At 38.4% G+C, this 12,631-nt stretch overlaps 1 protein-coding gene across 1 annotated transcript in view; it reads left to right on the top strand.

Annotated features, from left to right (window-relative positions):
- LOC105533026 (cilia- and flagella-associated protein 54-like) overlaps positions 1–12,631 on the top strand; it is a gene marked incomplete at its 5' end in the record, with an annotated part of 140,743 nt that overhangs the window by 121,476 nt on the left and 6,636 nt on the right. Inside the window, 2 exons of the mRNA XM_011971362.1 lie at positions 6,755–6,861; positions 12,427–12,565. Of these exons, the coding sequence (XP_011826752.1) occupies positions 6,755–6,861; positions 12,427–12,565 (246 nt within the window). The remainder of the gene's footprint in view (positions 1–6,754; positions 6,862–12,426; positions 12,566–12,631) is intronic.

Raw genomic sequence — 12,631 nt, 5'->3', positions numbered from 1 at the left:
AAAACACTGATGAAAGAAAGTGTAGATGACACAAACATGGAAAGACATTCCATCTTCATGGTTTGGAGGCATCAATATTATTAAAATGACCACACTGCCCAAAGCAATCTACAGGTTCAACGTTTTTCACAGATAATTAGAAAAAAAATCCTAAAATTCATATGGAACAAAAAACGAGCTAGAATAGCCAAAGCAATCTAAGCCAAAAGAACGAAGCTGGAGGCATCACATTACCTCACTTCAAATGATGCTACAAGGTTATAGTAACCAAAACAACATGGTACTGGTATAAAAAATAGAATCTACAAGGAACTCAAGCAACTCAACAAGAAAAAAAAATTACAAAGTGGACTCAAAACATGAACATTTATTTTTCAAGAGAAAATATACAAGTTTTCCATAAACATGCAAAAAAGTGCTCAACATCACTAATCATCAGAGAAAGGAAAGTTAAAATGACAATAAGATATAATCTTACACCAGTCAGAATGACTTATTAAAAAGTAAAAACAAAACAAAACAAAAAAAAAAACAGATATTGGCAAGATGGAATTGCAGAATTGGAGAAGATGAAATACTTTTATACACTCTTGGTGGGAATGTAAATTAGTGCAATCTTTATGGAAAAAAGTAGGGAGATTTCTCAGGTAACTAAAAATTGAACCACCATTGGATTCAGCAGTTCTACGACTGCGTGTGTATCCAAAGGGAAATAAATTATTATATCAAAAAGATACCTGCACTTGTATGTTTACTGCATCACTATTTACAATAGCAAATATATGGAATCAATCTACGTGTCCATCAATAGAGGACTGGATAAAGAAGTACTCAGCCATAAAAAATAATCATGTCTTTTGTGGTAACATGGATATAGCTGGAGGCCATTATCCGAACTAAAATAACTAGCCAAATACCACATATTCTCACTTAGAATTGGAAGCTAAACAATGAGTAAACATGGACATGCACAGTGGAATCATAGACATTGGAAATGACGAAGAGTGGGAGGGTGGGAGATGGGTGAGGATTGAAAAATTACCTATCGGGTACAATGTTTACTATTCAGGTGATGAGTACTCTAAAAGCCAAGACTTTGTCACTAGCCAAACTCTCTATATATATAAAGTTGGAAAAAATAAGTAAACTTGGAAAAAAAGCAAAAAACAAAGGCCATTTTACTGAGCGCAGTTGGACAGTCCAAGGCAAGGTATTCAAAGGCCATAGAAGACTCAGATGGATAAGGATGATCAAAGGCAGGAAGTTTGAGCAAGCACATCACTGAAGAGCAAGACTCTGCCAAGTGAAAACACAAACTTCAATGCAACTGAAATGGTATTTGGAGGTATGTTTATTTAGTGCAGGAATCCAGCCAGTCTATAAACAAGATATGTGGACCTAGTACTCTTTTCTGGAAAGCTAGACTCTGTTTCAGGTTTCCAAATAAACAAGCTGTGCATTTAAGACAAGTTCAGTCCTAGCAAGTTACTGAAGGAAGAGTTAGGGTTCCTGGGAAAGCTACCAAGTAATAATAAAAGCAGAAGCCCAATGACCAACTTAGATGTTGGGAGTGCTGTAACTCAGGAATCATGCAGAGGCCCAGGGATTCCCTCTGAGGTGCTCTGGATTTTGGGCCTTGTTGACCATGCGATTAGCTAGAGCCTGGTCCTTCAGATGGGGCCCAAAATAACATCCAGCTTCACGGAGCTTGGAAAGGCAAAAGCTGTGCTGTATAAGGGAGATAGGGACTGACATTTGAAATAGCTGTTGCGACACAAAGTATGGCTGAGAACCAGCAGCACTAGCATCCCCTGGAATCTCATTAGAAATGTAGACTCTCAGTTCAGACCCACTGAGTCAGAATATGCATTTTAATAGTCTCTCCCAAGTATAATTATGTACATTCAAGTTTGAGAAGCACTGGTCTGGGCCATTGCTACTAATGCAGCTTACAGTTCTAATGTTGATTCTCCATTGCTGCATCATATAGTAGGTTGCATTGGAAACCTTCTCTGACTTCTCTTGGTACCACCCAAGGCAAAGTTCAGAACTGGAAAGAAACTAAGAGAACATCTATTCAATGCTCACATATTACAGAGGAAGAAGCAAGGTCCCATGTGGGTAAAGCGACTTGACCAATGCCACAACTCATTAGTGACAAAAATAGGAATGAGAACCAAACTCTTCTCATCCCTAATATTTATTTATTTACAAACACATATAATTTAGCTGCTTACTAATTAATAAAAGATTTATTGAGTACATACCATATGCCAGGTATTTTGTTAGGTGATTAAGATACAAAGATGAGGAAGTGGGACAATCAACTCCATCTAGTACAAGAGAGCTCTTCTTTCACTCATTCCTGGGCTATAAGGAATTCTAAACATAAGACACATTTTAAATACAGTAGTCCTCAGTGTTTTTCAAAACTATATCACTTCTTTGCCATTGGAAAACTAGTCTTTGCAGAAGTGAGTAAGGGAGCATTGAAAGTTCCATCATGAGTGTATTGTCTCCTCCTGAATCCACCCTGAAGTATGAAGGTGATATAGGGTGAATCTTGTCCCTTGAAGAGTGAAGACAAGCGGGAATAGAACTAAGGATTAGTAGATTAGGCAAGGACTGGCTGGGAGATCTAATGGGAAGTCATTTTAGGATTAGCAGTAGGTCTAAGAGAATATAAAGAATGAGGCACCAAGGAAGAGTAAGGAGCCAGGAATGATCACGAGCTAAAATAATGCCTTAGAGCATTATTATTGCTCTAAGCACTTCACATGGACTCATTGAATCCTCACACGAGCAATTCATGGAATGGGGATTACACATCTCCATTTCACAAATGAGGAAGCCAGAGGCGTGAATGTCAACTTGCCCATAGTCTGCATTTGCATTATGACTATGTAAGTATCATTCATGGGTGAGCCAAGTAAGTTACTGCTTCCTTTATTTCTGCCTTCTTCTTTCCAGAAGAAAAAAGTTGCCTTTAACTTAGAACTAGTCTTTTGTCTTATTTTTGTTTATTTTTGGATCTCTAATTCTTCCCAAGCTTTCAAAGAACTATACAGTCTTCTCCATTTGGTCAAACTCATCAGCTTATCTTTCAGTTCCATTTGTTTTTCTTCTTCAGAGACATGCTCCACATTGATTGCTTTTATGGCTCAACTATCATCTTAAGGGTCCCATTCATCACCCTACTGCGTATTCCTTCCCCTCTCTCTAAGTTGGGTTCCCTGGGTCTCCTGTTTCTGTCTTGAGTTGCTCTCTTGGGTCAGATGAACACGTCCTCCAGCTTCCTGAAAAAGGGTGTATAGAGGTTCTAATTTTTCAGAGTATTCATGAGACTTCACAAAGAAAGGATGAGGCATGGAAGGCTAAAGAAAGCACAGGTAATCATTCGAGACACTCAAGATATCCAGGGGCAGCTTTCAGTGTCTCAGTCACATAGGACACAGTTCATTTATGGATTATAAACCACCAAAATCTGACATATCTTGGTCTCAAGCTGCTCTCTTATCTGAGGAGGAGCCTTTTCTATCTCTGTTTGTGTAGTCAAAAACACGTGTGGGCCCAGACTCAATAATAGAAGTGAAGATAATAGATCTAGCTGCCAATCATCAGTATGCACATTTTTTGTAAAAAATGCAGACCAGATGTTACAGGCTGCTCTCTGGTCTGTTTCAGACCCTTGAACAGGACTGCATTAATTACTAGTTAACACATTTTACTCAGGTTTGGCCAAGGGCCAATACCATGACTACATTGCCCTTATATGGTAACAGGGTTGCAGCAAACTAACTGAGATTACCCAGGAGGTAAAAAGACCTTGAATGTCTAACAAAATATCTTTATTTTAATGCTTAATTCATTGTTTTCTTGGCCTAAAATTCTAGGCTGACAGTTATTTTCCCTGAAAACATGGGGGGTATTATTCCACTGTCTCTGGCATTGTCAACAGCAATGTCTCTGCATTGCTGTTGAGAAGGCTGATCCCATTCTGATTCCTAGTTCATTATTTGTGACTCTGCCAGCTCTCAGAGTCTTCCCTCTGTCCCACATGTACTGAGATTTCGTGATGCGCATTGGTGTGTCTTTCATCTGTTGTGCTGGATATTTAGGGTGGCCCTTTCAAAATGAAAACTAATATTCTCCAGTTCATGGAAATTTGTTTTATTTAATAATTTCCTCCCTCCTGATTATCTTATTACCTTTTGGAATTTCTATTATTCAGATATTGAACCAATTGGATTAAGTGTTTACTTTTCTCATTTTTTCCCCTATTATCTATGTTTTTAAATTTAGGTTTCACTTTTGGGGAGATGGATTCAACTTTATATTTTGAATCTTTTATTATTTAGTTGTTTTGATCATATTTCTATTTTTAAGTGGTCTTCCTTGTTCTCTGATTGTCCCATTTTGATAGTATCCTGTTCTTGTTTCACAGATGCAACATTGTCTTTCTTCTATCTGAGGATATTAGTTATGGTTTCATTGGAGTTTTCTCCTGATCTTTGTCTTATATCTTATTCTGCAATTTCCCTTCTGTTAGTTTTAGTTTTTGCCTTTCATTTCCTGTCTAGTGACTCTTGACTGTCCATTTATGTTTGAAGTGAAGCACTAAAAAGCATATTTGGTTAGACATTGATTTGTGGGCCTCATTATAGGGTAACTGCAGAAGGAGCCAGTAGTTTCACTGGAGGATGATGACATTTCAGTATCTGTAGGTCTTTTCTCTTTGACATATCAGTTTCCCCAAAGACAATTCTCTTAGACACCTGCCTAATTTACTGCATTCTGAGAAGGGGCTGTTGTGGGGTAGGGGGATGTCTCTCATTCAGAATGCAGACTTTCACTTAATTACAATGTTTTTAGTAAAGCACCTGAGCCCTGTACCTAACGTCCCTCAGCATAGATCCTCTCTGATTTAACATGAGCAGAGAGCAAAATAGAAGAAGGTCAGCCAGGAGAGAGGAGGCAAGGGAAAGGAGGAGTCTCCAGGTTGTACCCACCCAGATGAAAGGGAGGTTGTCTAATGTTACTCCTTGTTTGCAGTACCACCTATTCCTGCCTTTAAAGGTACCTGAGCCTTCAGTTCCTGAGCTTGTCAGGGATCTCAGTCATGCTTGTTGTTGGCAACCCCTCTGAAAACACTTAGGACACAGCCTTTCCTCTCTGCTGAGTCAGCTTTGTTCTTCCAGGTGCTTTCTGTCCTTCATAGTGTTGCTAACATCTTTTGTCTGCTTCATCTCCTCTTGTGTTCTTTCTGTCCTTGTGGACTCACGCCTTTTAAAAATACCTAAAAATACCTTTACTCTTATCTTAGTTTACTTTGTGAGGAAGCAGAGGTAAAGGCATGTGCCTTTAGGGGTGAAGAGAGTTTTTTCTTCCTCTTCTAAAGATTTGGGTCTAAAGTCTACCAAAATAATACTGACAATGGATAGCCTAACAGGAGAAAAAGCATACAAATTTAGTAATGTGTATAAGCACAGGAAAATAACAAAAGAATGATTACCCAATTACCCGGAGAGATTCAGAAGCTTATATACCCTTCTTCAGGTTTCTTCCTTCAGGGAGAGGAAGCTGGGGATGTGGGCAATTTTGAGGAGTCATCAATGATTTTTACCAGAACTGAATGGACCCAAAGGGCAGACCGTAGTTTTTAAGTGATCTGTGTAAAGGGACTGAGAACGACAATAGCTTGTGGGAAGTTAGGGAAGAAGAGGGGTAGCACAACACTGCAAACAAAGGTTGTCTGATTATGCAGATAGAGTCTCCCAGGCAATCTCTCCAAGCTGCCCTCAGAAGAATAGACAAAAACTCTGTGTGGGCAAGGTGATGACTTTTAGTCTTTTCTCCTCTCTGGTACTTAATCTTTCTTGGTTATTTAATGAGATTCCTAGAAAGGGAGCTTCAAGACTATTGTACTTCTTTTGGAAGACATTTTCTCAGGCAGATACGGGAACCTCCTGAGAGAGCCCCTACCTGTGCTGGGTTAAAAAGTCTTGGTTCTGAGATAGTTTCTAAGGCCTTCTAATGTCCTTTGTTACTTTGGGGCTATGTTCTCTGAGCCTCAATATGCCTAATTACTCGGTTTTGATTGGCAACTCTGGACAATAGCTTTCTTATATCTAAAATGAAGGAATGAGACCAGATTATCTCTAAGGTTCTGTGACTCTCAAACACTACAAATCCATAACTAAGTAGGTGCTATAACATGCAACTGACTCTAAGAATTGTCAGAATCTGAACAACAGGGAAATTACTGGAGCATGAATCATCAAGGGACATTTCATCTTAGCTGTGGTGGCTAGAAAGCTGCGTGTGGATTGGATAAATGGAGAGAAGAGGAAGGGAACAGCATAAGTGAACTCATAGAAATGACTATGCCCACTTATGGGAATGGTACATGTTGAGAAGTAACAAGGAACAAAGTTGGCTATTTACCGGGTGTATGCTTAATACTTACTGTAGAGGGCCTTCAAAGGCTGAACTATAAACTTAATTGCAATACAAAATGTCACTCTTCAAAAATAATATCATATTGTTACCAAATAGTATTTATTTTCATCCTACAACCTTTGTATAATTCTGGTTCACATCATTTCTCTTTTGGGTGAATTGAAAACCCAATTTTTCTCTTCTAAACAAATACTTTTTAACGTACAGTGATATTATTTTGTGAACTATTGCTGTATTTTTTGAGGTAAACTCTAATTTTGATGTCACATTGTATACCCCTTTTTTTTTCTTATAGGTTTTATTGTTGTATGCATATAATTTGAAGCCTGTGAAGATTTCAGATGTTAGACATTCCACTTGTAACAGTACATGTGTTGGCTCTTTATGGATTCCACTGAATAGGCAAGTAAAAATTCCACAACTCGAATTGTCTTTGTTGTTATTTCTCATGAGAATAGACTCTTTCAGTAATTGGCAAGGTGTAGCATAGGAGACCTGCTAAAAGGCACTTCTAGAAGAATCTTCCTTTGGTTTAGAGGAATATTATATTGCAGTGGTTAAGAGCATGAACTCTGAATCCTGCCTGCTTCATTCAAATATCAGTTGTGCCCCTTATTACCTTCACAACCTTGGGCAGTTTATGTAACCTCTGTACTTCAGTTTCCTATTAGTAAAATGGAAATAATACTAATAATAGTACAGAGGGTTGCCGAAGGAACAGTTCATACATGCTTCATAGAGATTACAGAGAGCACAAGGATGTTGTCTGTACTATATTTTGCCTGTAGTTTCAGTGTGGTTAAAAAATAATTTAATGTGGCTTTGTATGGAGTTTCAAAATTAAGCCCAAGCTCTACTACCTCCCTTGGCCCACCTTTCCCTCTGTGCCCAATCAGAAGTCTCTGCTTTATCTAGGTTGTTTTCCTCCCTCTCCATCAAACAGGTCTTATCTCTTAACTTTTTGCTCATGCCTCATTTCTCTCTTCCTGTTTCACTTTACAAATTTCCTTGTTGTTGTTTTTTAATTTATTACTTAGTTTATTTTTGACTTCACTGTTCATTGCCCTTCTGACCTTATCCTCCATTTCCTTCATTTAGGATGGAAATGATCATAACTGCTCTGTCTGCCTTTCAGGGTTATTTCAGGACCAAGATAGACAGTGTGTGAACATGCTTTGAAAAGCTTAACCACTAATGCCTGTTCCATCAATGGCTTGGTAAACAGAGAATTTAGTGCTTCTCTCCTTCCTTTGAGAGTCTTGTTTATGTTCCATGATTTTCATTTTGAATGACTTCTTGGCATCACCATGAAAGAGACAAAGGCTGTTTCGAGAGCTGGCATATTTTCAATTATTCAGTCAATTTATTTGTTCCTTCTTTTCTTTCTTTTCTCCTCTTCTCTCCTCTTCTTCCCTTCCTTTCCTCCACTCCTCTCCTCTATATTTTCATTCAATTTATTTTCTTCCTTGTTTTCCTTTTCCTTTCCATTTCTTTTCTTCTTTTCCAAGTGAAATGGTTGAAAACTTAGGTACAGGCTATAGAGCAGCATAGCTAAACAACAAAATCAGGTAATTCTGCACTTGCTTTGTAAATCCGGAAATGTAGATTTTTTCCAGCCCCACATGATGAAAATGATTATAATTTCTATAAAGTTTAGAAAGTCATCAAACTGATAAGCTTCTTTCTTTTATTCCAGAAAGTTTTGAATTTTGGTGTATTTCTGATCAATAGTAGGGTTAGTAAAATTAGTGACAAGCCCCAGCCACTGAGGCCATCACAGAGGACCATGCCCAACAATCTTTTATCTCCTTGTCCTTTGGTGGCACTGTGAAAATAAAGTATTTCTTTCATCCTGGGTGGCATTCCTTGTGTTCTTATGAGACTCAAGATTAGTATGTGGGAACTGGTCCTAATCATCCTTTGGACCAAAGTAGGAGTAGGAGTAAAGCAAAGTAGGAGTAAAACAGGTCAGAAAAACATAGGCCAGAGAAGAAGAAACTTGGATAACCTGCAAATTGGGAAATCCTCCTTTTATAATTCACTTCCTCATATCCTAGTTAAGTTCTCATAAGAAAAAGTATATTTTAATCCTTTGCATTTTTTTACAGCAACAAAGGAAACAATAGTGTTCTTAATGAACAGACATAAAGCCTTCTGTGTAGTTCTATCTAAATTGTGCTATTGTGACCAAGATCAAGTTCCCTGCCTACTGTCTCTGCCTTTAAACCTCCAGTCATCCATGTTTCTACTTGCAACTTGGTCCTGCCCTCCAGGCCATGGCAGACTCTGGGAGAGAGTGCCTAGGAGTCAATAAATGAGAGCAGAGGCTGTGGGGAGCCCAGACGGGATGATAGATGCTTGTTTGTGGTGCCAAGGTTTAAAAAGCTGGAGCAGGCGTTGACCTGGAGGACAGAAATGAAGAAGTACATGGGAGGACAGGGAGGTGAGGGGCAAATGTATGCCAGGGCACAAAGGGAGGAAGCAAGATGTAGGCAGGTGCAGTCATGGGGTCCAGGCCTTACACCAAGACTCAGGTCATCCGATGTTGCTCTTCGCATAAGGACTCAGCCTGCTTTGCCTGGTCCCAGATGGCTGTTTGTGGAGCTAGACGGGGCCATTTACTCTGCCAGCACAGGCAGTGAAGTTCTGGACACTCATTTACAATCTGCAACCCAAATGTCAAAGAATGGTTTATCCTTCCTAGAATCCCAAGTATTATAAAGGAAAGCTGTGCTATTTGTGGAAGACAAATAAGACTTCTTTCTGTAGGTATTAGAATTTAAAAAATGGCATTTTAGAATACTATCTTTCCTTCATGTAGTTCCTTGTGGTTAAGAACATACATACTTATGTCATTTCATCCTTACAAAAGCCTTATGAATTGGATGAAGTGGATTTTCTTATTCCAGTCTTACAGTAGAAGGAACCTCAGGGTCAGAGAGGTTAAGTGAGTAGTCTAAGGTTTCATGGCTAGAGTCTGAAGGAACCAAGCATGACTCACCAACTCTTTCACCTCCTCATCTTCTTTTCTCTCCAATGCATCAGGCACCTTTTCCAGCATTATTGGAGATGACCCTTTTTTTTTTTTTTTAAGTTTTACTTTAAGTTCTGGGATACATGTGCAGAACATGCAGGTTTGCTACATAGGTATACACGTCCCATGGTGGTTTGCTGCACCTATCAACCCGTCATCTAGATTTTAAGCCCCACATGCATTAGGTGTTTGTCCTAATGCTCTCCTTGCCCTTGTCCCCAGCCCACTGACAGGTCCTAGTGTGTGATGTTCCCCTCCCTTTGTTCATGTGTTCTCATTGTTCAACTCCCACTTATGAATGAGAACATGCAGCGTTTGGTTTTCTGTTCCTGTGTTAGTTTGCTGAGGATGATGGTTTCCAGGTTCATGCATGTCCTTGCAGAGGACATGAACTCATTCTTTTTTATGGCTGCATAGTATTCCATGGTGTATATGTGCCATATTTTCTTTATCCCATCTATCATTGATGGGTATTTGGGTTGGTTCCAAGTCTTTGCTATTGTAAATAGTGCTGCAGGAAACATATGTGTGCACATTTCTTTATAGTAGAATGATTTATAATCCTTTGGGTATATACACAGTAACGGGATTGCTGGGTCAAATGGTATTTCTGGTTCTACATCCTTGAGGAATTGCCACACTGTCTTCCATAATGGTTGAACTAATTTACATTCCACGAACAGTGTAAAAGTGTTCCTATTTCTCCACATCCTCTCCAGCATCTGTTGTTTCTTGACTATTTAATGATTGCCATTCTAACTAGTGTGGTTTTGTGGTTTTGATTTGCATTTCTCTAATGACCAGTGATGATGAACTTTTTTTCATATGTTTGTTGGCTGCCTAAATGTCTTTTTTTGAGAAGTGTCTTTTATATCCTTCGCCCACTCTTTGATGGGGTTGTTTCTTTTTTTTTCTTGTAAATTTAAGTTCTTTGTAGATTCTGGATATTAGATCTTTCTCAGATGGATATATTGCAAAAATTTTCTCCCATTCTGTAGGTTGCCTGTTCACTCTGTAGGTTACCCATAGTTTCTTTTGCTGTGCAGAAACTCTTTAGTTTAATTAGATTCCATTTATCATTTTGGCTTTTGTTGCAATTGCTTTTGGTATTTTAGTCATGAAGTCTTTGCCCATGCCTGTGTCCTGAATGGTATTGCCTAGGTTTTCTTCTAGGGTTTTTATGGTTTTAGGTTTTACATTTAAATCTTTAATTCATCTGAGTTAATTTTTGTATAAGGTGTAAGGAAGGGGTCCAGTTTCAGTTTTCTGCATATGGCTAGCCAGTTTTCCCAACACCATTTATTAAACAGGGAATCCTTTCCCTGTTGATTGTTTTTGTCAGGTTTATTTGAGATCAAATGGTTGTAGATATATGGTGTTATTTCTGGGTCCTCTGTTCTGTTCCATTGGTCTATATATCTGTTGTAGTACCACTACCATGCTGTTTGGGTTACTGTAGCCTTGTAGTACAGTTTGAAGTCAGGTAGCGTGATGCCTCCAGCTTTGTTCTTTTTGCTTAGGATTGTCTTGACTGTACGGGCTCTTTTTTGGTTCCATATGAAATTTAAAGTAGTTTTTTTCCAATTCCGTAAAGAAAGTAAATGGTAGATTGATGGGAATAGCATTGAATCTATAAATTACTTTGGGCAGTATGGCCAATTTCACGATATTGATTCTTCCTATCCATGATCATGGGATGTTTTAAGATTTGTTTGTGTCCTCTCTTATTTCCTTGAGCAGTGGTTTATAGTTCTCCTTGAAGAGGTCCTTCATGTCCCTTGAAAGTTGTATTCCTAGGTATTTTATTCTCTTTGTAGCAATTGTGAATGGGAGTTCACTCATGATTTGGCTCTCTGCTTGTCTGTTATTGGTGTATAGGATGACCCATTTTTTAATGGGTAAGTCTTTCAAGTAAACTTTAACAACAAATCTTTGCATTTAACTGTTGCCTTTTTAACAGAAAAGTTTCTAAGACATACTATATAAATTCACATCCTCTCATATGTAATTACATTTTTAACTTTTTATTGCTGAGAACTATCATTAGGATAATCAAGTGTTGCATAATGCTGCAGATGAGGATGCTGTGGAAAATTGGAAGTTTGACAATTTTTTGCCGATGTTCCTGATGTCAGTTTGTTTGTGGGATCATTTGCTTCTTTTGCATAAAAATTTTCTTCCTTCCTTGAATGGAAACATGCATGTGCACACACATGTGTAAACACATGTGTGCTGTGCCTGTAGTGTGGAGTCACTGAGGCCATGCAGGTGACTGTTTGCCTTCGTCAACTGTAAGCCTTTCCACCTTCTGCCTCCACTCCCCTGGTCCATTCTGCCTTCAGGGCATCACTGTTTGCTGGCCTGTGAACCCTGTCTTCAGCATCATTGCTGGTGCCCTCCTTTGGCTGTTACTTTTCATTTTTCTTGATTCTTCTCCCTACCTCCCTTCCTCCACCCTCTTCACTCCCATTCCCAACACACATGCAATACACTGAATTGTTATGGGTCCCTTGATTGACCTTTTAGAGTCATTGTTAACTTGTCATAATTCTTACCTGCAGGTCAGCCAGACAGTCAGGGCATGGCATTAAGACTTCCACAAGAGTCAGTCTTTTGTTATTGCCTAGATTTTGTTTCACCACATAGATAATTATTTTCTTTATTTTCATCTTCAGCAATATTTTAGATGTGTGCCTTTTTTTCATTGTGCTTTTGCAATTTCTAATTATGTTTTTATCTGCATGTGTAACAAGACCATAAACATAATGAAAGTTAAGACTGTCTCTTTGCTCATGTTTCTTGAACTTGGCTGTATCAGAAATCTATTTGTTAAATAACTGAGGCCTTACTTTATATAAGTTATTGGTTCTGCAAATAAACAAATACCTTTCTTAACTCTTCAAATAAAATACATATATATTTGTTATTTTCAGGGTTATTGCAATTCATGAGAAATTATCTAATCTTGCTCAAATAGCTGAAATATCATTGCCTGCAGCTCCTGAAATTACCTCAAATGAAAATATGTATGAAATGGAAGTGGAAGAGGAATCAGTTGATAATGAAATGGAAGTAAGTTGTTAAATAATGGAAAATGAGATTGCTGTAGATTACCTTTTACATCCTCAAAGCAGAACT

This window comes from Mandrillus leucophaeus, unplaced genomic scaffold (assembly GCF_000951045.1).
Source record: "Mandrillus leucophaeus isolate KB7577 unplaced genomic scaffold, Mleu.le_1.0 Scaffold1215, whole genome shotgun sequence".
Classification (NCBI taxonomy): domain Eukaryota; kingdom Metazoa; phylum Chordata; class Mammalia; order Primates; family Cercopithecidae; genus Mandrillus; species Mandrillus leucophaeus.
Note: the sequence above shows the minus strand (reverse complement) of the source record. Positions and strands in the feature narration are given on the sequence as shown.